The 27,640-nt window shown below is 43.3% G+C and overlaps 1 protein-coding gene across 1 annotated transcript; it reads left to right on the top strand.

Annotated features, from left to right (window-relative positions):
• The first annotated feature begins 74 nt into the window (after nt 1-74).
• eme1 (essential meiotic structure-specific endonuclease 1) lies at nt 75-27,114 on the top strand. Its single transcript, XM_038990601.1, has 7 exons — nt 75-187; nt 14,418-15,172; nt 15,353-15,480; nt 16,955-17,044; nt 25,403-25,518; nt 25,656-25,845; nt 25,946-27,114. Exons 2-7 carry the CDS (start codon nt 14,449-14,451, stop codon nt 26,120-26,122), a joined length of 1,425 nt encoding a protein of 474 aa, XP_038846529.1. The 5' UTR covers nt 75-187; nt 14,418-14,448; the 3' UTR covers nt 26,123-27,114.
• Nucleotides 27,115-27,640: the final 526 nt, after the last annotated feature.

Here is a 27,640-nt window from a genome sequence, read left to right as displayed (position 1 = left end):
AATTGTAGATATAGGCGGGGTTTAACCATAATTGTGGCTGTGGTAACTAGTTCGTCCACAAAACCCGCGGAATCCAAAATTGTTATTAAAATCCAGTTACAAAAAGGCTAGCAAGACGAAATAGCTCGAAAGTTAACGAAATAATTTTTGTCCTGAAAATAAAATATTGAACCCCTTCTACAAGAACGTGAGTAGATAATTATGTTCAATTATTAATATTAACTTTGTATTGCTAGCTAAACGTTAGATAGCTAACACGCCTCGACAACATTTAACGTTACTAGCTAAATGTAATAGTATGACATTAACCCAACCCATAGGCCTCGAATGTTACTGTTACGATAATTGCATACACGTTAACTATAGCTTTAGTGTTTAGTGCAGTATTTCAAGTAAAAACATGTGCATTAAAAAGTAGTAAGTGAACTGCATAGTCTATCGAGTCGGGGAAAGTCTGGCTGCTCGCTCAGGACTGATTTCTGAGAACAACATGTCTACAACTTCATCTTCTGTAAGCTGTCAAACTATCGTAAATAAAGCACCAACTAACTTACACGCGGTTTATCAGTGCCCAAAATCACTTGCTAGCTCAGTTCCTGATTGTCAATGTAGCTAGCAGGCACATTGAGCAGTATTGATATGCAGTACGCAAACGAGTCGTTATTTTTGAACGACTCTTTACTGACTCTAGTCATTATTAAATTGAACGAGTCACTGAGAAACTAGTCTTTCGTTTGACGTGCTCCGACAAATGTCTATTAACCAGATAGTAAACAGTAGCAGCAGCTTATGTGAGGGGTCAGTGCAGTTAACTATTTAGCAGTCTTATGGCTTGGGGGTAGAAGCTGTTCAGGGTCCTGTTGGTTCCAGACTTGGTGCGTAGGTACTCTGTGCCGTAGTAGAGAGGACAGTCGTTGACAACAATTGTTAGGACCTTCCTTTGACAGCACCTGGTATTCTAAACTGAAGATCATGATTAGTTGATTATTGGAGTCAGGTGTGTTAACGGGGGCTGGGACAAAAGTGTGACACCAATCAGGCCCCTGAGGACTGGAGTTGCCCATCCCTGCTCTACCCTCTGTAGTGCCCTGGGGTCAGGTGCCAAGCAGTTATAATACCAAGCGGTGATGGAGCCAGTCAAGATGCTCTCAATGGTGCAGTTATATATCTTTTTGAGGATCTGAGGGCCCATGCCAAATCTTTTCAGCCTCCTGAGGGGGAAGAGGCATTGTTGTGCCCTCTTCACAACTGTGTTGGTGTTTTTGGACTAGTGCTGTGTGATATGGTCAAAATATCATATCACTATTTATTTTTATTTTTTGATGGTGTGACGGTATTCAAATAATTGTATTTGTCACATACACGTGTTTAGCAGATGTTATTGCGGGTGTAGTGAAATGCTTGTGTTTCTAGCTCTAACAGTACAGAAATATCTAACAGTAATATCTAACAATTGCACAACAATACACACAAATCTAAAGTAAAGGAATGGAATTAAAAATATATAAATATTGGGCGAGCAATGTCAGAGCGGCATAGACTTAGATACAGTGGGATAGAATACGGTATATACATGTGAGATGAGTAATGCAAAATATGTTAACATTATTAAAGTGACTAGTGTTATATTATTTTTATTTAACTAGGCAAGTCAGTTAAGAACAAATTATTATTTAGAATGATGGCCTACCAAAAGGCCTCCTGCGTGGACGGGGGCTGGGATTAAAAAAATAATAATAATATAGGACAAAACACACATGACAAAAGACGCAACACAACACTACATAAAGAGAGACCTAAAACAACAACATAGCATGGCAGCAACACATGACACCACAGCATGGTAGCAACTAGGGTTGCACATTTTGGGGAATATTCAGAGGTGGAAACTTTCTGTGGGAATTAATGGGAAAATATGGGAATTAATATTAATACCATTTAAATGTAGATGTTTTTTGCATTGGGATATACACTGCTCAAAAAAATAAAGGGAACACTTAAACAACACAATGTAACTCCAAGTCAATCACACTTCTGTGAAATCAAACTGTCCACTTAGGAAGCAACACTGATTGACAATAAATTTCACATGCTGTTGTGCAAATGGAATAGACAAAAGGTGGAAATTATAGGCAATTAGCAAGACACCCCCAATAAAGGAGTGGTTCTGCAGGTGGTGACCACAGACCACTTCTCAGTTCCTATGCTTCCTGGCTGATGTTTTGATCACTTTTGAATGCTGGCGGTGCTTTCACTCTAGTGGTAGCATGAGACGGAGTCTACAACCCACACAAGTGGCTCAGGTAGTGCAGCTCATCCAGGATGGCACATCAATGCGAGCTGTGGCAAGAAGGTTTGCTGTGTCTGTCAGCGTAGTGTCCAGAGCATGGAGGCGCTACCAGGAGACAGGCCAGTACATCAGGAGACGTGGAGGAGGCCGTAGGAGGGCAACAACCCAGCAGCAGGACCGCTACCTCCACCTTTGTGGAAGGAGGAGCACTGCCAGAGCCCTGCAAAATGACATCCAGAAGGCCACAAATGTGCATGTTCTGCAAATGTGCAGAATTTTACGTAATTATGACATAACATTGAAGGTTGTGCAATGTAACAGGAATATTTTGATTTATGGATGCCACCCGTTAGATAAAATACGGAACGGTTCCGTATTTCACTGAAAGAATAAACGTCTTGTTTTCGAGATGATAGTTTCCGGATGCGACCATATTAATGACCTAAGGCTCGTATTTCTGTGTGTTATTATGTTATAACTAAGTCTATGATTTGATAGAGCAGTCTGACTGAGCGGTGGTAGGCAGCAGCAGGCTCGTAAGCATTCATTCAAACAGCACTTTCGTGCGTTTTGCCAGAAGCTCTTCGCTGTGCTTCAAGCCTATCAACTCCCAAGATTAGGCTGGTGTAACCGATGTGAAATGGCTAGCTAGTTAGCGGGATGCACGCTAATAGCGTTTCAAACGTCACTCGCTCTGAGACTTGGAGTAGTTATTCCCCTTGCTCTGCATGGGTAACGCTGCTTCGAGGGTCGCTGTTGTCGTTGTGTTCCTGGTTCGAGCCCAGGTAGGAGCGAGGAGAGGGATGGAAGCTATACTGTTACACTGGCAATACTAAAGTGCCTATAAGAACATCCAAAAGTCAAAGGTTAATGAAATACAAATGGTATAGAGAGAAATAGTCCCATAATTCCTATAATAACTACAACCTAAAACTTCCTACCTGGGAATATTGAAGACTCATGTTAAAAAGGAACCACCAGCTTTCTCATGTTCTGAGCAAGGAACTTAAACGTTAGCTTTCTTACATGGCACATATTGCACTTTTACTTTCTTCTCCAACACTTTGTTTTTGCATTATTTAAACCAAATTGAACATGCTTCATTATTTATTTGAGGCTAAATTGATTTTATTGATGTATTATATTAAGTTAAAATAAGTGTTCATTCAGTATTGTTGTAATTGTCATTATCCCCCCCCCCCAAAAATCGTCCGATTAATCGGTATCAGCTTTTTTTGGTCCTCCAATAATCGGTATCGGCGTTGAAAAATCATAATCGGTTGACCTCTAAAATGTACACAGCTTTTCCTTCTACATTAGCTGCAGTGAAATGTCTCCACACATAAGGTGGTGCCCGGGGCATTTTCCTGTAAAGATGAGAAAAAAACGGGTAAAAAAAAAAACGAAATGCAATTCCATGTACAGATAAATAGTTAACCAGTTAGATTAAACAACTCCCTTGTAAGAACTGTTTTCAAATGAAACATGTACGGAAACAGTTAGCAGGCTCAAGCAAGCTAAACCCCACATGGTAGCAAAAACTAACTAGGAGAAATTGTTAACAAGTTAGAAATTATCTAAACACACTTTGCTGTAGGCTACTATTTACTAGTAAACAAAAAATCATGTCATATAAAATATATTCACCCCACCCAGTATTGTCATCAAAACTTACCAGAAAGCATGTAGTCCTTGGCTCAGACAGTGTAGTAGTGTGGGCTCAATAGCATGTCATTAGTGTGCAAGATCTTGAGAATCAGCTGTACATGTGATGGAAGAGTGCACTGCACATGTGATGGATGAATGCACAGTGCATGCAGAGGGTTGCAATTCCATTGAATTGGGGATAGTTTATCCAAAATATGCCACAAGACCTAGAATTGCCTTATGTGTATACCACAAAGGTTCACTGTTATAAGATAATTTCCTGGAAAGTTTCCAGCCCATTGCAACACATGGCAGCAGCACAACATGGTAGCAGCACAAAATATGGTACAAACATTATTGGGCACACACAACAGCACAAAGGACAAGAAGGTGGAGACAACAATACATCACACAAAGCAGCTACAACTGCCAGTAAGAGTGTCCATGATTGAGTCTTTGAATGAGGAGATTGAGCTAAAGCTGTCCAGTTTGAGTGTTTGCAGCTTGTTCCAATCGCTAGCTGCAGCGAATTGAAAAGACGAGTGACCCAGGGATTTGTGTGCTTTCGGGACCTTAAACAGAATGTGACTGGCAGAATGGGTGTTGTATGTGGAGGACGAGGGCTGCAGTAAATATCTCAGATGGGGGGAGTGAGGCCTAAGAGGATTTTTATAAATAAGCATCAACCAGTAGGTCTTGTGACAGGTAATCAGAGATGACCAGTTTACAGAGGAGTATAGAGTGCAGTGATGTGTTCTATAAGGTGCATTGGTGGCAAATCTGATGGCCGAATGGTAAAGAACATCTAGCCGCTCGAGAGCACCCTTACCTGCCGATCTATAAATTACGTCTCCGTAGTCTAGCATGGGTAGGATAGTCATCTGAATAAGGGTTAGTTTGGCAGCTAGGTTGAAAGAGAAGCGATTAGGATAGAGGAAAACAAGTCTAGATTTAACTTTAGCCTGCAGCTTTGATATGTGTTGAGAGAAGGACAGTTGTACCGTCTAGTTATACTCCCAAGTACTTGCATGAGGTGACTACCTCAAGCTCTGAACCCTCAGAGGTAGTAATCACACCTGTGGGGAGGGGCATTCTTCTTACCAAACCACATGGCATTTGCTTTGGAGGCGTTCAGAACAAGGTTAAGGGCAGAGAAAGCATGTTGGACACTAAGAAAGCTTTGTTGTAGAGCGTTTAACACAATTCGGGGAGGGGCCAGCTGAGTATAAGACTATCATCTGCATATAAATGGATGAGAGCTTCTGAGCTATGTTGTTGATGTAAATTGAGAAGAGCATGGGGCCTAGGATCGAGCCTTGGTACTCCCCTGGTGATGCGTTGGGCAGACCGTACCACCCTCTGAAGAGCCCTGAGGTTGCGGGCGGTGCAGTTGCCGTACCAGGCGGTAATACAGCCCGACAGGATGCTCTCAATTGTGCATCAGTAAAAGTTTGAGGGGTTAAGTTGCCAAGACAAATTTCTTTCAGCCTCCTGAGGTTGAAGAGGCGCTGTTGCGCCGCCTTCACCACACTGTCTGTGTGGGTGGACGATTTGAGTTTGTCAGTGATATGTACGTCGAGGAACTTAAAGCTTTCCATCTTCTCCACTACGGTCCCGTCGATTTGGATAGGGGGGTGCTTCCTCTGCGGTTTCCTGACATTCACGATCAACTCCTTTTTTTTTTGTTGACGTTGGGTGAGAGGTTATTTTCCTGGCACCACACTTCCAGGGCCCTCACCTCCTCCCTATAGGCTGTCTCGTCATTGTTGGTAATCAGGCCTACTATTTGATAGTATTTCATGTATTTTTAAATAAAGAAGTTATACATTTGCATTATGAGTAGTGCGTGACTTTAGGGTGGCAACACATATATTCTAAATTATTTCAATGGGGCTTTCTCCATTCTGATTGTTTTATACTGTTCAATTCAACTTCAACCAAAAGTAATTTTTGCAATTTTCAACAATTTTCTGATTTGCGATCATTTCTATACTGCAATGTAGGGCTGCACGATATGGGCAAACAATCTAGGCCTTGTTTTTAATTGGACTTGCGATTTAGAGCACTTAGGTGAACTGTTGGAATCATGGAAATGGAATGATTATTCTAATTCTATAAGTAGAATATAATAATGGGCACTTTGAATAGTGTTGTTTGACATGACGACAAATGAAACCGCCAGGGAGGAGTTATTGTGACAGGGTAGGAACCTACGTGTTTCCTAGGTGACCCTATAATCTTTTGCTACTTTGAATGTTTTCTCTTAGCTACTTCATGTAGCTAACATGTTAATGCTTTGCGTATTCCTCTTTTCAGTTTTGCATTCGTGCAAATCTGAAAGTGCGAACCACCGCATTTAACCATGGAAAGATGACCGAGAATATGGCCGAACACAAACAGTGTAGTTATTCCCTCCGCGGCAATCAAACAAGCAAAATGTTAGTATAGGGACAAAGTGAAGTCGCAATTCAACAGCTCAGACACGAGACATATGTGGCAGGGTCTACAGACAATCACGGACTACAAAAAGATAATCAGCCACGTCACGGACACCGACATCTTGCTTCCAGACAAATTAATCACCTTCTTTGCCCGCTTTGAGGATAATACAGTGCCCCCGACGCGGCCCACTTCCAAGGACTGTGGGCCCTCTGTGGCCGACGTGAGTAAGATATTTTAAACGTGTTAACCCTCGCAAGGCTGCCGGCCCAGACGCCATCCCTAGCCACTTCCTCAGAGCATGCATAGACCAGCTGGCTGGTGTTTACAGACATATTCAATCTCTCCCTATCCCAGTCTGCTGTCCCCACATGCTTCAAGATGGCCACCATTGGTCCTGTACCCAAGAAGGCAAAGGTAACTGAACTGAATGACTATCGCCCCAGTAGCACTCACTTCTGTCATCATGAAGTGCTATGAGAGACTAGTCAAGGATCATATCAACTCCACCTTACCTGTCACCCTAGACTCACTGCCATTTACATACCGCCCCAATAGGTCCACAGACGATACGATCGCCATCACACTGCACACTGCCCTGTCCCATCAGGACAAGAGGAATATCTATGTAAGAATGCTGTTCATTGACTACAGCTCAGCATTCAACACCATAGTTCATCATTAAGCTTGAGGCCCTGGCTCTCAACCCCGCACTGTGCGATTGGGTCCTGGACTTCCTGACAGGCCACCCCCAGGTGGTGAAGGTGGGAAACAACATCTCCACTTCGCTGATCCTCAACACTGGGGCCCCACAAGGGTGCGTGCTCAGCCCCCTAGTGTACTCCCTGTTCACCCATGACTGTGTGGCCATGCAAGCCTCCAACTCAATCATCAAGTTTGCAGACTACACAACAGTAGTAGGCTTGATCACCAAAAACGACGAGACAGCCTATAGGGAGGAGGTGAGGGCACTCGGAGTGTGGTGTCAGGAAAACAACCTATCACTCAACGTCAACAGAACAAAGGAGATGATCGTGGACTTCAGGAAACAGCAGAAAAACCCAAACCGGTCCGCGCATCAATACTGGTATATTCTAAAATACGGTATACCACCCAGCCCTAGTTTGGACCATGAAAATCCTTTGTGATGTAGACACCGAAGAACTTGAAGCTCTCGACACGCTCCACTACAGCCCTGTCAATATGAATGGGGGCATGTTCGGCACTCCGTTTCTGATAGCCCATGATCAGCTCCTTTGTCTTGCTGAAGCTGAGGGAGAGGTTGTTTTCCTGTCACAAAACCCGCACTAAACCGACCATCGGCCAAAGTCCTGAAAGAAGCTACGCAAACAACAGTCCTGCACAGAGATGTTCGACGCTTGGTTGTCTTGCTACCAGTTGAGGATCAAACTCGGAGCTGACCGGCAGTATGTAGGTGCTGATTTACAATCTTTCCATCGGTTCCCGTGGGAAGATTGAGTGGGAGGTGTGCTGTCAAACTGCCTGGGAGCTCCTCAGTGGTGAAACTCCTCCTCCTTCAATCAGTGGTGAACCAGGTGGAACAAATCTTCCAGGCAATCTGGGCGTGCCAGCACCTGGCTCTGCTGTTGTCTTTAGAACGCAGTGAAAGGAGCATTTATAGCACCACAAGACCAAGGAAACTTCATCTATGTGATCAAGGTGACTGTGCAAGTCCAAGCCCTCCACAAAACTGTGAAAGACAGCCGGTAAGCGCCATATTGGCCATGTTTTGTTAGACTGACTTAAGCAGTGCACTGTTAATGATACTCTGGAAAACACAGACTTAACTCTTAACTTTGATAGGACTTTTGCAGTGGTATTTATAACTTCAAATGTTGTTTGTGGGGTATAAAGTAAGAAGAGCCAAATTCATTGTTGATAGAACTTGTTTGAAATGGTTAAAAGTAAGTTAAACTTTGTAGAAATCTTAGTAAACCAAGTTCTTAATTCAGTAACAAATGTATAGTCTGGAAAATCTTTGGCTAAAAGATGTAGGATTTGTCTGCTTAACTGCTGATTAGAAAATAAGTGTGGTTTTTTGCTACTAGAGGTATTTTGAATGTGTTTGGCTAAAATGCAAATTTGGATAAAAGTGTACTGATTCTGCTCATTTGATTAAAAATGGTGGGTTTCTATTTTGGGAAACATTTGCTTAACAGTGGAAACCTTGTATTTGATAATGGCAGAAATGTGTTTCTGAGGTGGATGTGGATAATTTTGTGTATTTAATTAGGCTGTCAACTCAAATAATCACTTGTATTTGTCATCTCTTTTTTGAGGTTTTTCACCTGTTTACTGCCAACCAAAGAATGGTAAATAAAAGACAAACAACTGATTCCATGGCTGTTTATTGAGTGAAATCCAGTTAAAATCTTCATGTGGAGGGACTGTCCTTTTCAAGTGGGGAATTGCACAAGAAAGAGGTCAAAACTTGACAACCACATTGCAAAGTCTCTGACTTCTTCCCTATAGGCTCTCATTGTCGTGAGTGATCTATCCCCATCTATCTTCTGAGCTCGTGCTACTAGGTGACCTAAACTGGGACATGCTTAACACCCCGGCCATCCTACAATCTAAGCTTGATGCCCTCAATCTCACACAAATCATCACTGAACCTACCAGGTACAACCCCAAATCTGTAAACACGGGCACCCTCATAGATATCATCCTAACTAACTCCCCCTCCAAATACACTGCTGTTTTCAATCAAGATCTCAGCGATCACTGCCTCATTGCCTGCATCCGTAATGGGTCTGCGACCAAACGATCACCCCTCATCACCGTCAAACGCTCCCTAAAACACTTCAGAGAGCAGGCCTTTCTAGAGAGAGAGACATTACTGTGCAGCCGTATTCATCGACCTGGCCAAGGCTTTCGACTCTGTCAATCTCCACATTCTTATCGGCAGACTCAACAGCCTTGGTTTCTCAAATGATTGTCTCGCCTGGTTTACCAACTACTTCTCTGATAGAGTTCAGTGTGTCAAATCGGAGGGCCTGTTGTCCGGGCCTCTGACAGTCTCTATGGGGGTGCCACAGGGTTCAATTCTTGGGCCGACTCTCTTCTCTGTATACATTAATGATGTCGCTCTTGCTGCTGGTGATTCTCTGATCCACCTCTACGCAGACGACACCATTCTGTATACTTCTGGCCCCTCTTTGAACACTGTGTTAACTAACCTCCAGACGAGCTTCAATGCCATACAACTCTCCTTCCGTGGCCTCCAACTGCTCTTAAATGCAAGTAAAACTTAATGCATGCTATTCAATCGATCACTGCCCGCCCGTCCAGCATCACTACTCTTGATGGCTCTGACTTAGAATACGTGGACAACTACAAATAACTAGGTGTCTGGTTAGACTGTAAACTCTCCTTCCAGACTCGCATTGAGCATCTCCAATCCAAAATTAAATCTAGAATCGGCTTCCTATATCGCAACAAAGCATCCTTCACTCATGCTGCCAAACATACCCTCGTAAAACTGACCATCCTACCGATCCTCGAATTCGGCGATGTCATCTATAAAATAGCCTCCAACACTCTACTCAACAAATTGGATGCAGTCTATCACAGTGCCATCCGTTTTGTCACCAAAGCCCCATACACTACCCACCACTGCGACCTGTACACTCTCGTTGGTTGGCCCTCGCTTCATACTCGTCGCCAAACCCACTGGCTCCAGGTCATCTACAAGTCTCTGCTAGGTAAAGCCCCGCCTTATCTCAGCTCACTGGTTACCATAGCAGCACCCACTCATAGCACACGCTCCAGCAGGTATATCTCACTGGTCACACCCAAAGCCAATTCCTCCTTTGGTCGCCTTTCTTTCCAGTTCTCTGCTGCCAATGACTGGAACGAACTGCAAAAACCACTGAAGCTGGAGACTCATATCTCCCTCACTAGCTTTAAGCACCAGCTGTCAGAGCAGCTCACAAATCACTGCACCTGTAAATAGCCCATCAAACTACCTCATCCCCATACTGTATTTATATATTTATCTTGCTCCTTTGCACCCCAGTATCTCTACTTGCACATTCATCTTCTGCACATCTACCATTCCAGTGTTTTAATTGCTATATTGTAATTACTTCGCCACCATGGCCTATTTATTGCCTTACCTCATTTGCACTCACTGTATATAGACTTTTGTTTTATTTTTTTTCTACTGCATTATTGACTGTATGTTTTGTTTATTCCATGTGTAACTCTGTGTTGTATGTGTCAAATTGTTATGCTTTATCTTGGCCAGGTCGCAGTTGCAAATGGGAACTTGTTCTCAACTAGCCTACCTGGCTAAATAAAGGTGAAATAAAAAATAAAGTATAAAGTAATCAGGCCTACCACTGGTGTCGTCGGCAAACTTCATGATGGTGTTGGAGTCGTGCCATGCAGTTGTTGGTGAACAGGGAGTACAAGAGGGGACTAAGCACGCACCCCTGAGGGGCCCCTGTGTTGAGGGTCAGTGTGGTGGATGTGTTGTTGCCTACCCTCACCACCTGGGGGGTGTCCCGTCAGGAAGTCCAGGATCCAGTTGCAGAGGGAGATGTTTAGTCCGTGTCCTTCAAGCTTAGTGATAAGCTTGAAGGGCACTATGGTGTTGAACTCTGAGCTATAGTCAATGAACAACATTCTCACATAGGTCTTCCTTTTGTCCAAGTGGGAAAGGATAGTCTAGGAGTTCAATAGAGATGGTGTCATCTGTTTGGGGCGGCTTACGAATTGGCTACAGGGCAATAGTCATTAAGACCGGTTACCTTGGTGTTCTTGGGCAGAGGGAGTATAAATAATCATACAACTTATGGATATTAAACATTTATGTACATACAAGTGTCATATCGGTTAAAAGCTTAAATTCGTGTTAATCTAATTGCACTGCCCGATTTACAGTAGGCTTTACAGCGAAAGCATGCCATGGGATTGTTTGAGGACGGCGCCTCACATCAAAATATTTTCCCGCCGGCACAGGTTTCATAAATTCACAAATGGCGATTTAAATATTCACTTACTGTTTGAAAATCTTCCTCTGATTTGTCATCCAGAGGGTCCCAGCTACAACATATAGTGTTGTTTTATTAGATAAAATCTTTCTTTATATCCCAAAAGGTCAGTTTAGTTGGCGCCATCGAATTGAGTAATCAACTCGTTCAACAGGCAGAGAAAGGAATCCAAAAAGCTACCGCTAAACTTTGTTAAAACAAGACAAAATACGTTTCTATTTAATCCTCAGATACCCTAAAATGTAATTAAACTATAATATTTCATACGGAAAGAAGTATGTTCAATGGGAAAACGATATTAGCGGGTACGTGTCCTCGTACGTAGGTGCGCGCGCATAGACGAATTTCCAAGTCTGTTCAAGGTTTCAGGCTTGTTTCTGTTCTTCCAAAACAAAGACAATTGACACCCAGTGGAAGACATAGGAATTGCATACTGGGAGCTAGATTACATTTTTTTACCTAATACGTTCCATTGGAAGAGCATGGGCGCTCAAAAAAAAAAAACTCTGGTTGGTTTTTCTTTGGATTTTCTCCTACCATATCTATTGTGTTATAGTCTCCTACATTATTTTAAAATTTCTACAAATTTCTGAGTTTTCTTTCCAATGGTACCAATTATATGCATATCCTGGCTTCAGGGCCTGAGCGACAGGCAGTTTACTTTGAGCACGTCAAGTCAGGCATAAATTGAGAGAAATAGATCCTAGCCTGAATTAACCAACAGTGCCGTTCAAGAAGAGTTAAAAAAATATTTACCAAATAAAGTAACACAACATAGCAATAACGAGGCTATATACAGTCAGTGTGCGGGGGTACAGGTTAGTTGAAGTAATTTGTACATGTAGGGGTGAAGTGACTATGCTTAGATAATAAACAGCGAGTAGCAGCAGTGTACAAAACAAATGGGGGGGTGTCAATGTAATATCCGGTGGCCGTTTGATTAATTGTTCAGCAGTCTTATGGCTTGGGGGTAGAAGCTGTTAATTAAGGAGCCTTTTGGTCCTAGACTTGGCGCTCCGGTACCGCTTGCCATGCGGTAGCAGAGAAAACAGTCTATAACTTGGGTGACTGGAGTCTCAGACAATTTTATGGGCTTTCCTCTGACACCGCCTATTATATAGGTTCTGGATTGCAGGAAGTTTGGCCCCAGTGATGTACTGGGCCGTACTACCCCCTGTAGCGCCTTACGGTCAGATGCCGAGCAGTTGCCATACCAGGCGGTGATGCAACCGGTCAGGATGCTCTCGATGGTGCAGCTGTAGAACTTTTTGAGGATCTGAGGACCCATGCCAAATCTTTTCAGTCTCCTGAGGGGGAAAGGTGTTGTCGTGCCCTCTTCACGACTGTCTTGGTGTGTTTGGACCATGATCGTTCGTTGGTGATGTGGACCCGCTCCACTACAGCCCCTGTTAAGGAGGGCCTGTCCGCCTTTTCCTGGAGTCCACGATCAGCTCCTTATCAACTCGATTCAGCCGCGGGACAATTTTTCTTGAGCGGATGGTCTGGGGGCCGGGACATAATTATAAATAATTTGTAGACTGAAAATTGACCCGCAGGATACCCAAACAGATATAATATTTGACCAAAACATAGTCATTTCAAACCTTGCTTACATTTGCATACGATCACGTGTCTCTGGGAATACTTGGGAACAGATCTCCAAAATTAAAATCACTTGGAGCTGATTTCCTGGTGTTTTTAGTCTTAAAAAAAAAAAATATTGCTCAGAAAACTTGGGAGGCCAAATAAAACCGCTTGCTGGCCACCATTTGGGGAACCCTGATATAAACCCTGGATTGCTGATGCTTTGTATTGGCCAGTGAGAGGCTTTGAAGCCACTGGAGTGTGAGGCCAGTCACGGCCTTCCTATTAATCTATATCCCCTACAAACCTCACTACCCCCCCCCCACCACCACCCAAAATACCACCCCAGCCCCGTCCAACCTCTGACCCTGTCAAACTCTCCCATACAATTGACAATAAAATACAACATGTTCATCCGTTTCTTCCACCATACACCCATCACACATTCCAGTAACATGCTTCCCTACCAAGTTCAAATAATTCAATCCCATATGCCTTAATCTCATCCTACACTCTCTTGAAAAACAACAGAACAGATGACCAGAGAACTGGAATGACATTTAATCTCTCGGGTGGCCAACACGAAAGCCACGCCACCAGTCTTCTGATCTGACCCGGTGGGTCATAGCTCAATAGCCCAGCATCAATAACCCAACAAGCAAACTAGGTGACCCAGCTGGCTGGTTCAAAATAATCCAACGTGTGTTCTGTCCAATATTTATCCAAATTGGGTTGTTTTTAACCCAGCATTTTTTTGTTGTTGACAACATTACTTAATCTCTTCTGTTCCCATTACAAGACCCAATTTCTTGTACAGATTTCCTTTTACTATATTTTCCTCTGCCAGCAATCTAACTTAAACTTTTGGATTCATGTTTTAACCTCTCCTCTCCCTAATTGCACCTGTATATCTACTAAATAATTTCCATTGACTCCTGTTTGAGCAGGGATCCAACAAAATTGAATCTCTATCCCATTTCTTTGTAACCCTAACAACATCATTTCTATCCACAAATCAAATCAAATGTATTTATATAAATCCTCACGTTCTGACTTCCCTGATCTTAGACTACACAAAACTGATGCAGAATCTGAACATATTACTACTCTTCTTGGTTGCACCTTCGCTATCCATTGAGCGCTGTTCTTCCTGACATTGTACCCTAAGCGGAATCTAGGTTGAAGATGACCTAGAGCGGAACTACAACGTCAGAAGAACAGCACTCACTAGCGGTCTCTTGAGGCTAGTATGGCCAGAGAGGAAGGCCAATTTGGATACGCTTTAGCTTATTTAGGCCTACTCCAATAGATTGTACAATAACTATGCATGTTATCATTCTGGATGGAACATAATTAATAGTGCCAACCATACAGAATCCAATGGTGCCTGCCAACATAACACCATGGTTCTGATTTTAACCTGCTTTCTCCATCCACAGTCCGTCTTGACTATCTGAGACTGGACCCACCATGGGCAGCTACAGTGACTCCACCAGTGACCTGGACGAGGATCTCCCTGTGTATGACTTCCTCCAGCCCGGCCGTAGCTTGAGCCAAGCCTCCCAGAGCCACACAGACCAACCAGACCTGGTGGTCCTGGACAGCTCTCATACAGACCTCCCCATAGGGTTGGCTGATGTTATGATGATCAGTAGTGATGAGGAAGAGGACGTTCCCTATATCCCCCTGGCGCTGAGACTCAAACAGAGACAGGAGGGTTTGGAGCCTACATCCTCCACTCTCAGTAATGGACAGGACAACCATCACTCCTCACCTGACCCTCCTGGTGGTTTAGGTCTGTTGGCACCGAATGGTCACTCAGAGTCCGAACCTATTTTCACCTCATACGAGATCCTAAACAGTCATCGTAGGAAGGAGAAATGTGGAGGACCAGACTGGGATGACCCAGAGGAGGCAGCTCTCCCTCAGCTGTGGCCCCCACCAAAGCCATCCTCCTGGGCTAGGAGCACCACCTCCCCTGCCAAGAGGAAGCCCTCCAAGAGGACTGGTGAGGAGATCCAGGGGTCCAGGGAGGAGCTGAGGAGGGAGGCCAGGGAGAGGCAACAGGGGGACAAGGAGGCGCGGATGCTGCAGCAGGAGAAGCAGAAGGCGGAGAAGGCGGCCCTGGCAGAGGCTGTGAAAGCACTGCGACCAGAGGAGTGCATCAAACACATGGTGGTGTCTGTGGATCCAGGTGTGTTGAAGAGAGGCAGTGGCTGTGTTTCGATTCCCTACCTTTCTCCCAGAGTGTGCACTTGCTCACAGTCTCACCCGCATGGATTTAAAAGCATTGAATAGGTGTAAGTAAGGGCTACACAGAGGATTTTGTTGTTCCCAGTTTCCAACATATGTGCACGTGTGTGTTTGTGTGTAGCTCTGTTGCAGTTGGAAGGTGGGGGCCCTTTGCTGACGTCACTCCAGGCCATGGGCTGCAGCTGTGCCATAGAGAAACAGCCCCTCCCTCGCAGCGTCAACTGGGTCAGGAGAACACCTAGCACTCAGGTGACTGGAGCATCACACACACACATCTCTATCGCTTCTCCCCTTGCCATGCTTATCCATACTGTATTAACCAAGCACAAGTGTGTTTTTATCTTCATCTTATTCATGCAACGCAACTGGGGATGTGACAAATCAAAACTGTTTCTTAATGTTTAAACTGCCATTTTACATGTGAATTCACAATGCAGCTGTGCTGCTGTCAAAAACAGTTTGGGTCTCATGGTGCGTCCCTTTCAGATGGGTAAACATTCTACATGTACTATCATTACTGTACCTCAATTCCACCTTCTCATTGCCATACAGGACTTAGCTGCTGTCTGTTGCCTTTCTCTGCCATTTTCCCAACTATTAACGACGATGGTGGAGCGTCGCTCTCCAAAATAATTGATTCCTCGACTCCTTGAATGTCGACTCTCGGTTTCGACTCCCATTTCTGAGTGTCAAGATTCGATTCCGCTACAAATAGACTCCTAAGATTCAATATTTTTGGAACGGAGGAGACTATTTGCTGTACTTCTGAGAACATGAACACTTGCATCTTTCATAGCGAGCTATCAAGGGACAGAGAGAGAGGAGTAAGGCACAGTATAGGCAGTTCGTGCACTAGGCCTATAAATCGAAATTAAATGCTGTATCTTGCAATTTCTTGGCTTGCAATGTCTTGCAACTTCAGTAAAAAGCAGGGTCTATCATCAATGAATAGGCGAGGATATTCTACACGCAACAGACTGAAAACTGAACACACACTCGCATTATTAGGGACGCAAAAGAGCAGGGTTGTAATCATTAGTCCAAACAGTTTGCAACTTAAACGAGAGTTTCTATTGGACAAATTCAGGTAGGTCCCTCCCGGTTTTGCTCCGTTTGCTTCCATTCCGAAACATTTGCAACAGAATACTGAATACGCCCCAGGCGAGCCATGGCGAGGGAGGGAGAGAAATGAGGGGGCAGGCACAAAGAACCGTGGTGCGCATGTGTCCTGGTAATCTGAATCTCGCAATGTTTGTCTTGAATGCCTTGCAAATTCACCAAAGTAGCCTAAAGTTTCCCTCTTCCTCTCCTGGTTTCATTTAAATTACACAACTTTCCCCAGGCCTTTATTGCCTATTGTCTAGTCAGGCTATAACACGGAAAATAATGTTTTGTGATAACTGCACTGTGATTTTAATTATGTGGGGGGGGGACGTTTTATGGTTAGGGATTTTTCTTCACGTTATGTATCCCAATCTCTTTTAAACGTTCACACCCCTACACGCAACCCATAGCTTTTTGTGGTCGTGTTGAATCCGTGATGCATTATGGGTACATTTTTACTGATTGACTGATGTACAAATAATAATGAGTAGTATAATAATGAGTATTCATTATGCCAGGTGATTTGTAGATCAGTCACTTGGCAGTCGCTGACTGCAGTGGTTGATCTATGTCGAACAAGCAAATCAAATCAAAGCCCTTAATCTCTGTTGCTTCTCAGACAGGTGAGGTGTTGTGTATCCCGGAGGCCCACACAGTGATGCAAGTACCTGTTGATGACTTCATCAACCTGATCCACAGCTACACTCAGGTGAGTGACACCTCTCTGGGTTGGGCATGGCTATGGTTTCATCCCACTTCCTATTTCTGCTGACTAGCTTGAATGTGCTAGTTGGGGAGGGGTGTGCACACAGCAGTTCATGGTCATAGGTCTATACATGCATACAGAGTGTACAAAACATTAGGAACACCTTCCTAATATTGAGTTGCACCCCCCTTTGCCCTCAGAACAGCCTTAATTCATCGGGGCATTACAAGGTGTCAATCGTTCCACAGGGATGCTGGCCCATGTTGACTCCAATGCTTCCCACAGTAGTCAAGTTGGCTGGATGTCCTATGGGTTTTGAACCATTCTTAATACACACAGGAAACTGTTGGTGTGAAACTCAGCAGCGTTGCAGTTCTTGGCACACTCAAACCAGTGCACCTGATACCTACTACCATAACTCGCTCAAAGGCACTTAAATCTTTTGTCTTGCCCATTCACCCTCTGAATGGCACACTTACACAATCCATGTCTCAATTGTCTCAAGGTTAAAAAATATATTTTTAACCTGTCTCCTCTCCTTCAGCTACACTGATTGAAGTGGATTTAACAGGTGACATCAATAAGGTATCATAGCTTTCACCTGGATTCACATGGTCAATCTGTCATTGAAAGAGCACTCAGTGTACACACACTAGCCAGCCTCCACCCAGTACCCTGCCCTTTAGTCACTGTTATTAGCTGGCTACCACCCGGTACTCAACCCTGCACCTTAGAGACTGCTGCCCTATGTAGAGTGCTTTCATGAAGTATTCACACCCCTGACCTTTTCCATATTTTGTTGTTACAGCCTGAATTAGAAATGTATTAAATTCCCCCCAAAATTGTCACTTGTCAAATTGTCACACAATATCAAAGTGGAATTATGTTTTCCTAAATGAAAATCTGAAATGTCTTGAGTCAATAAGTATTCAACCCCTTTGTTATGGCAAGCCTAAACAAGTTAAGAATAACTCCTAGGCAGAGTTCCACTGTCCAGTGTCTGTGTTCTTTTGCCCATCTTAATCTTTTATTTTTATTGGCCAGTCTGAGATATGGCTTTTTCTTTGCCTAGAAGGCCATCATCCCGGAGTCGCCTCTTCACTGTTGATGTTGAGATTGGTGTTTTGCGGGTACTATTTAATGAAGCTGCCAGTTGTGAGGCGTCTTTCTCTAAATAGACACTCTAATGTACTTGTCCTCTTGTTCATTTGTGCGCTGGGGCCTCCCACTCCTCTTTCTATTCTGGTTAGAGCCAGTTTGTGCTGTTCTGTGAAGGGAGTAGTACACAGCGTTGTATAAGATCTTCAGTTTCTTGGCAATTTCTCTCATGGCCTTCATTTCTCAGAACAAGAATAGACTGACGCGTTTCAGAAGAAAGGTCTTTGTTTCTGGCCATTTTATTTATTTATTTATTTTTACCCATTTTGTCTCCCCAATTTCGTGGTATCCAATTGGTAGTAGTTAGTCTTGTCTCATCGCTGCAACTCGGGAGAGGCGAAGGTCGAGAGCCATGCGTCCTCCGAAACCCAACCAAGCCGCACTGCTTCTTGACACAATGCACATCCAACCCGGAAGCCAGTCGCACCAATGTGTCGGAGGAAACACCGTACACCTGGCGACCTGGTCAGCGTGCACTGCGCACGGCCCGCCACAGGAGTCACTAGTGCGCGATGAGACAAGGATATCCCTGCCGGCCAAACCCTCCCTAACCCAGACGACGCTGGGCCAATTGTGAGCCGCCCCATGGGCCTCCCGATCGCGGCTGGCTGCGACAGAGCCTGGGCTCGAACCCAGAATCTCTGGTGGCACAGCTAGCACTGCGATGCAGTGCCTTAGACCACTTAGGCCACGTTTCTGGCCATTTTGAGCCTGTAATCGAACCCACAAATACTGATGCTCCAGATACTCAACTAGTCTAAAGAAGGCCAGTTTTATTGCTTCTTTAATCAGAACTACGGTTTTCAACTGTGCTAACATCATTACAAAAGGGTTTTCTAATGATCAATTAGCTAGTCCAAGTTTATAATTTTAAAAGGCTAACACAACGTGCCATTGGAGCACAGGAGTGACGGTTGCTGATAATGGGCCTCTACGCCTAAAAAATCTGCCATTTCCAGCTACAATAGTCATTTATAACATTAACAATGTCTACACTGTATTTCTGATCAATTTTATGTTATTTTAATGGACAAAAAACAAGGGCTTTTCTTTCAAAAACAAGAACATTTCTGAGTGACCTCAAACTTTTGAACAGGTAGTGTAGAAAATGGTAAACCCTTGAATGAGTAGGTGTGTCCAAACTTTTGACTGGTACTGTATGTAAATTAGTTTCAGTATTTCATGTTCAATTAAAACATGTTTTCACTTTGTCATTATGGGGTATTGTGTGTAGATGGGTGAGGAAAATACAATTTATTCAATTTTGAATTCAGGCTGTAACACAACAAAATGTGGAATAAGTCAAGGGGTATGAATACTTTCTGAAGGCACTGTGTAAGTCAGTACAACTACAACTCTGATCTAAAGATGAGAATGCATTTTTTTCCTCAAACATTGAAATTGTTTTGACTTTACAAATTGTTACATAGTCATTGAACACGGGTCACTTTAATAATGTTTACATACTGTTTTTTACCCACTTCATCTGTATATACTGTATTCTAGTCAAGCTTCATTTTATGTAACTACAGCTGTACACACCTTTTCTATTAATATACTGTCCATAATGTATGTACACACCATTATATGCATACAGTGCTTAGAGAAAGTTTGAAAACTTTAGCATTTTCTTTAGTTCTGCATAAATTTGACCTAAAATGTACTAATACACTGAACAAAAATATAAATGCAACAATTTAAATGATTTTACTGAGTTACAGTTCATGTAAGGAAATCAGTCAATTGAATTAAATTCATTAGACCCTAATCTATGGATTTCACATGACTGGGAATACAGATATGCATCTGTTGGTGACCGATACTTAAAAAAAAAAAAAGGATTGGGGTGACATATCTCCTTTGCATAGAGTTGATCAGTCTGTTGATTGTGGCTCGTGGAATGTTGTCCCACTCCGCTTAAATGGCTGTGCGAAGTTGCTGGATATTGGCGGGAACTGGAACATGCTGTTGTCCACATAGATCCAGAGCATCCAAACATGCTCAATGGGTGATATGTCTGGTGAGAATGCAGGCCATGGAAGAACTGGGACATTTTCAGTTTCCAGGAATTGTGTACAGATCCTTGCGACATACTGCCGTGCATTATCATACTGAAACATGAGGTGATGGCGGCGGATAATTGGCACAACAATGGGCCTCAGGATCTCGTCACGGTATCTCTGCATATAAATTGCCATTGATTAAATGCAATTGTGTTCGTTGTCTGTAGCATATGCCTGCCCAAATCATAACCCCACCTCCAACATGGGACACTCTGTTCACAATGTTGACATCAGCAAACTGCTCAACCATACAACGCCATACACACTGTCTGCCATCTTCCCGGTACAGTTGAAACCGGGATTTGCCCACTAAAGTTGGTTACGACGCCGAACTGCAGTCAGGTCAAGACCCTGGTGAGGACGACGAGCACGCAGCTGAGCTTCCCTGGCACCGTTTCTGACAGTTTGTGCAGAAATTATTCGGTTGTGCAAACCCACAGTTTCATCAGCTGTCCGGATGGCTGGTCTCAGACGATCCCACTGGTGAAGAAGCCGGATGTGGAGGTCCTGGGCTGGTGTGGTTACACATGGTCTGCATTTGAGGCCTGTTGGACATACTGCCAAATTCTCTAAAACAATGTTGGAGAGGAGGCTTATGGTAGAGAAATTAACATTAAATTCTCTGGCAACAGCTTTGGTGAACATTCCTGCAGTCAGTATGACATTGAACACTCCCTCAACTTGAGACATTTTTAGTGTGGCCTTTTATTGTCCCCAGCACAAGGTGCACCTGTGTAATGATCATGCCATTTAATCACCGTCTTGATATGCCACAACTGTCAGGTGGATGGATTATCTTGATTTAGGATAAACGCTCACTAACAGGGATTTAAACCAGTTGGTGCCAAAAATTTGAGAGAAATAAAGCTTTTTATGCAAATGGTAAGTTCTGGGATCTTTTATTTCAGCTCATGAAATATGTGACCAACACTTTTTATGTTGCTTAAATTTTTTTGTTGAGTATAGATGAAGTGTATCTGATTTTAAAATGCCACAAAACCAATTATACTTTTTAATTTCTTTATTGAGCAAATTGATCCAACATTCACTTTCTTTGTGGGAAAAAGTATGTGAACCTCTAGATTAATGAGCTAAATGAAGTGTATGAAAGTAGTCAAAAATGGACTATTTTTTGTCCTGTATTCCTTGCATGCAATGACGACATCAAGCTTGTAATTCTACAAACTCCTTGGATGCATTTGCAGCTTTTTCTTGTTGTGGGTTATGTTTTGCCCGACCAGAATTGAATGGTGAATAATGTCTTGTGCCATTTTCTATTCAAGTAAGAGAAGAACATGTTTCTGAACAGTTATAAATTAATCCTGATAATGCCACGATTTATGGAAAAACATGAATGTATCATGAATAATGATGAGTGAAAAGCTTACAGAGGCTACAACAAAACATCCTAAAATGCTGACATGGGCTCACCATTGACAATGACCCAGAAGAGCATATTGGCATGTTTTGTTGTAGCATATTGCTGATTTATAAACTGGGTGGTTTGAGCCCTAAATGCTGATTTTGTCTGAAAGCTGTGATATCAGACCCGTATACCACTGGTATGAGAACATTTATTTTTACTGCTCTAATTACATTGGTAACCAGTTAATAATAGCAATAAGGCACCTCAGGGAAGGGCTGTATCCAGGCACTCCACGTTGCGTTGTGCTTAAGAACAGCCCTTAGCCGTGGTATTTTGGCCAGAATCCACACCCCCTCTGGCCTTATTGCTTAAAAATACCTTGTTGTCGAGCAACAATAACAACAACCAAGAAGGCATAGTCACACATTGATGATGTACAGTATTTAATGCTAAAAATGCGTAAAAAAATACACAAAACAACCGTTGCCGTCTCAACACTTGTGCTGATAATAATTGCATCAATCCAGGACACTTTTACAACTATTAGGCAATACACTGTGACCAGATTCTGACCTACCTCCCTCCTCCCTGTCTGTATGTTACCCAGGAACAGAGGGGTGGAGGTGCAGACTATAGCGCCTCTTTGACCTCCTGGACCCTGGGTCTGCAGGCTCGCAACCCTGGCAGGACCCCCAGTCTGGTGGTCATAGACCTGGAGAAATACTTCAGGTGAGGGGGCTGGAGAGGGATGTGGTCTGTGTCCCAAATGGCACCATATTGCCTACAAAGTGCATTATGTAGGGACAAGGTACTATGCAACTGTCCCCTTGGGGGTATTTATAGTTTTATAAAAATTAAGCATTCATAATTAAATGGTTTATTGCTAGAAGTTATTATAAAATGTTAGCATTTCAAATAAGTGTGACTTGGAGGAAGGAAAAGTGTTTCTTGTAGAAACATCAAACTTCGTCAAGCTGTGTCCCATAAAAGTCCTCCATTTTGCCCCAAAAAACATTGTTTTGCCTACAGATCCCAGAAATCCCAGAATCAGAAGAAGTTCCGGGATGCGGTTCTGGGGGATGAGCAAGCAGCAGGAAAGGGGGCGGTGAAAAAGAGGAGGAAGAAAGATGAAGGTGATGCACTGCCCAAGGTGTCTCGAGTTGAGGTAGAGGAGGTGGGTTGTCATCATTAGCAGCTGGTAATCATTTGATAATATAGTGTGTGGAATTGTCTTTGCAAATACTATATGAGCAAGTTTTTAGTCTTTGAAACCAACTCAACTATGGGCCGATCTGTCTCGGACAAGGTTACTTACTTATTTTTTATTTAACCTTTATTTAATTAGGCAAGTCAATTAAGAACAAATTCTTATATACAATGAAGGCCTACCAGGAGGCAAAAAGCCTCCTGCAGGGATGGGGCTGGGATTAAAAATAAAAAAGTAGGACAAAACACGCATCACAACAAGAGAGACATCACACCACTACATAAAGAGATACCTAAGATAGAATGGCAGCAACACAGCATAGTAGCAACACAACATGACAACAACATGGTAGTGACACAACATGGCAGCAGCACAAACATGGTACAAACATTGTTAGGCACAGACAACAGCACAAAGGGCAAAAAGGTAGAGACAACAATACATCACGCGAAGCAGCCCTACATTTGTCAGTAATAGTGTCCATGATTGAGTCTTTGAATGTAGATAAAACTGTCCAGTTTGTGACTGGCAGAATGTGACTGGCAGAACGGGTGATGTATGTGGAGGATGAGTTGCAGTAGGTATCTCAAATAGGGGGGAGTGATGCCTAAGAGGGTTTTATAAATAAGCATCAACCAGAGGGTCTTGCTTCAGGTTTACAGATATGACCAGTTTACAGAGGAGTATAGAGCGCAGGGATGTGTTCTATAAGGTGCATTGTGGCAAATCTTATGGCCGAATAGTAAAGAACATCAAGCCGCTCGAGAGCACCCTTACCTGCCGATCTATAAATTACATCTCCGTGATCTAGCATGGGTAGGATGGTCATCTGAATCAGGGTTAGTTTGGCAGCTGGGGTGAAAGAGGAGTGATTACGATAGAGGAAACCAGGTGTAGATTTAACCTTAGCTTGTAGCTTTGATATGTGTTATGAGAAGGACAGTGTAGCAATTGGTGCCAATTGCATGCTCACTCTAAACTTGAAACATCTGTGGCATTGTGTTGTGACAACTGCATTTTTGTGGGCTTTTATTGTCCCCAGCACAAGGTGCACCTGTGTAATGAGCATGCTGTTTAATCACCTTCTTGATATGCCACACCTGTCAAGTGGATGGGTTATTTTGGCAAAGGAGAAATGCTCACTAACAGGGATGTAAACAAATTTGTGCACAACATTTTAGAGAGAAGCTTTTTGTGAGTATGGAACATTTCTGGGATCTTTTATTTCAGCTCATGAAACATTGGACCAACACTTTACATGTTGCGTTCAGGGAGGAGGGGAGGATTGATCCGAGGGCCTTCAAAAGGGGGGTGGCCCATGGGCCGCCAGTTGCCCATCCCTGGTGAATATGAAGGGGAGGAGACAGGTTAAATAAGGATTTTTAAGCCTTGAGACAATTGAGACATGGATTGTGTGTGTGCCATTCAGAGCATGAATGGGCAAGACAAAATATTTTAAGTGCCTTTGAATGGGGTATGGTAGTAGGTGCCAGGCACACTGGTTTGAGTGTGACGAACTGCGCCGCTGTTTGACTTTTCATGCGCAACAATTTCCTGTGTGTATCAAGAATGGTCCACCTCCCAAAGGACATCCAGCCAACTTGACATAACTGTGGGAAGCATTGGAGTGAACATGGGCCAGCATCCCTGTGGAACGCTTTCTATACATTGTAGAGTCCATGCCCTAACGCTGTTCTGAGGGCAAAAGGGGTGCAACAAAGTATTAGAAAGTTTTTCCAAATGTTTTGTACACTGTGTATATCACAGTGGCATATGAATGCAATTCTAATGGGTATAGAGTAGCCTTAACAACGCAATTATCACAACATAAGTTGTAATATGGCTTTTTTCCCCTGGCTTGGTTCCCCCATGATTTACACACCGCTGCTATTGTGTCCCTGTGCTGTCTCTGTGTGAGCTGCAGCCTGAAGCACAGCTCAGGCCCGTTTTGATTTTGTCATCAAAAAGCATTTCTTCTCCTGTGCTAGAGTCTGCACTAGAATGGTCCGACTACACAATATTATGTCGGGCGCATTAAGTGATGCTCTGTATCGGTTGTTTTCATGATTTTGGATAGGAAGTATTGGAGAGAAAAAAATCTCAACTGAAGGCCTAAGTCCAATAGTCACGGTTCGCCACTTTCAATTTTTACCCAGATTTTAGTAGAGATGCAGAGAAGCATATTTAGTTTCTTTAAAAAAAGAACCACCCTCAGGAGGATACAGACAGCTCGAGGTATGCTTAGATATGTAGAAAAATAGACATTTGTTTACATACATTATGGGTCTAGATAGCAGGAAAAAGCTGTTTTCAGGTGTTTGAAAAATGCTAAATTCTCAAACTTACGGTCGGGAGGCCTAGCACTCCTACAGACCACCCCCCAGCCATCCTCACGTACTTTGGGCCCCCTCAGATTTTTGGAGTGTATGACTCCCATGCACACCCATGTCCACTTGTATGGAGTAAAGGTAAGCCTACATGCTTCATGTCATGTAGGACACTTGTGACAGTTTTCCAAAGTACCTCTGTAACAGTCTCTCTTGGTCGTCCAACATCCATCCCATCAGGCCGTGGTACACCTGCAGCTACACACGGGGGTTCAGGTGCATTTCCTGTCCACCTGGAAGGAGTTCTCTGACCACATCGCCATGGCAACCAAAGCAGTAGCTGAGGCCCCATTCAAGTGAGTGAGCTGCTGTGACAGATAAATGGTCAACTGTGTAATTTCAATATAGAACCACTCAATCAGTAAGTCATTACAATATACAGCTGTGCAGAGTTGTAAGGGAGTAACATCTCATATTGTGTGTCTGTCTCCAGACGAGAGAGGGAGAAGACAGGCTTCTCGTTCTACCTAGAGAGTGAGTGGGCTGGAGGCCAGAAAGTGGACAGGGCTGGGAAAGGACTGCTGCAGGTCTGGAAGAGACAGATCCAGCAGCTGAACAGAGTCAGCCAAGATATGGCCTCTGCCATCCTCGCTGCCTACCCCTCTCCACAGCTACTCAACCAGGTAAAACCACACACAATACGTACGCACACATACAGCATGTGTTTTGTTTTCCCCACACTGAATCTCACAATTGCTCTCCGCATTGTGATGTCGTTGGCAGGCGTACAGTCGGTGCAAGTCAGAGCGTGAGAAACTGTCACTGCTATCGGACCTCCTGATTCGCAGAGGGGAGGGCGTGACTTCCACAACTCGCCGGGTTGGTCCTGAGCTCTCCAAACGTCTCTGCCTGGTGATGACATCATCAGACCCCCAGCAGACCCTGGACTCCACGCTTTGACCCTTTTATGATGTCATGCATCTGACCAGTGACCTCAGTAGTGGAAGAGTGGAGTTAGACTGATGTTTTAAATCTGTGTTCTTCATCACTGGTCTTCAGCCCTGCCTCTGGGGACCTATATGATGTGTAGGCTTTTGCTCCAGCTCAGCACTAACACACTTCATTCAACTAATCAAGGACTTTGTGATTGGCTGATCCATTGAGTCAGACATGTTAGTTCGGGGCTGGAACACATATGTGGGTCCTCAGGAACAGGTTTGAAATACACTCCGTGAACTATGGGAGCACAGTGACATTTGGATTTCAATGTTGATTTGGATAGTGTCTTGTTTTATGACATCCACCTTGGTTTGTAATATACATACATTTTATTTTATTAAAGCGTCTAATACAATCATGGGATTTTGACCAAAATAGATAGTCAATAGACACCACCTACATTACATAGCATACAGGTGGGTTAGAGAAACCTGTATGTTAAGTAAGACTAGTGAGTTGTCTCTAATGCTCTTTTTTTGCTGTTTCTAAACTTTTCCCTATCTTTGGATTAGGTACATTCACAAGTTTAGACAAGAGCACCACAATAACTCTAAATCCAACCAGAGTTTCTAAAAAAGGGTTTTTGTGGTTTATTTCCAAATGACAACAATGAACAGGGGAAATATCAGGGGAAAAGAAAATGTTCCTTGTCTTGTACTTGCATAAATATTAATTAACAGTACATAGTTTATTAGTGACTCCAGTGTGGAAAGTTATGTGAGTATTTATCTGGTTGAATAGAGTTGAAAATATCTCATCTTGCAGTTGCCACAATTCACAGAAGATTGTGACTGAATACTCAGGTCAGGTGTTCCTCCAGGACACAGGAGGCTACTCTAGTTTCAAGTATGTACAGGATACACATGGTGTATATACTCTCCAATTAAATTCTTACTTGCAGGTTCCTTCTTGACAATGCAAAAACTAAGAATAATAAAAGATAAGGATACAAACAAAGTAAATGGCTCTATAGAATACACTGTGTAGCATGAGTTTAATACAGGAAGGCACGATTTAAAATACCATATTTACACATGTATCAGGGAACTGGGGGATTGGGGGGAAGTGCCGTATTAAATTGTGCAGTATTGGCTACCTGGCGCAAAGTCACTGAATCAACCGCAAATGTTGGTTAGAGGGGCTCGAATGTGTACAGATGGGTCAGTGTGCCAGAGAAGACACTGTAGAAAGACAAAATGCCAGCTGTCCAGTCCAGATACTCTTACTCTGTTGGAGCTGGGGTAGAGTTCTGAGATGTGCGCATACTTGTTGTGCCTGACACTTTGTTGTGCCTGACACTAACTACTAGTCAGAGACCAGGATTTGTCATTGTTTCCAAGCACAGCTTAATTATTCCATCCCCACTGGCTGATTCCTTTATATCAAACCAAATCAAATTTTATTGGTCACATACACATATTTAGCAGATGTTATTGCGGGTGTAGCAAAATGCTTGTATTCCTAGCTTCAACAGTGCAG

Source organism: Salvelinus namaycush, chromosome 4 (assembly GCF_016432855.1).
Source record: "Salvelinus namaycush isolate Seneca chromosome 4, SaNama_1.0, whole genome shotgun sequence".
Taxonomy (NCBI): domain Eukaryota; kingdom Metazoa; phylum Chordata; class Actinopteri; order Salmoniformes; family Salmonidae; genus Salvelinus; species Salvelinus namaycush.
Note: the sequence above shows the minus strand (reverse complement) of the source record. Positions and strands in the feature narration are given on the sequence as shown.

Bases quoted from the DNA above. Each gene is read 5' to 3' on its own strand.
- eme1 (XM_038990601.1), top strand. From the start codon at position 14,449: ATGGGCAGCTACAGTGACTCCACCAGTGACCTGGACGAGGATCTCCCT. The intron at 15,481-16,954 runs GTGACTGGAGCA...GTTGCTTCTCAG, and splicing joins GGAGAACACCTAGCACTCAG to ACAGGTGAGGTGTTGTGTAT. The intron at 17,045-25,402 runs GTGAGTGACACC...CCATCCCATCAG, and splicing joins TGATCCACAGCTACACTCAG to GCCGTGGTACACCTGCAGCT.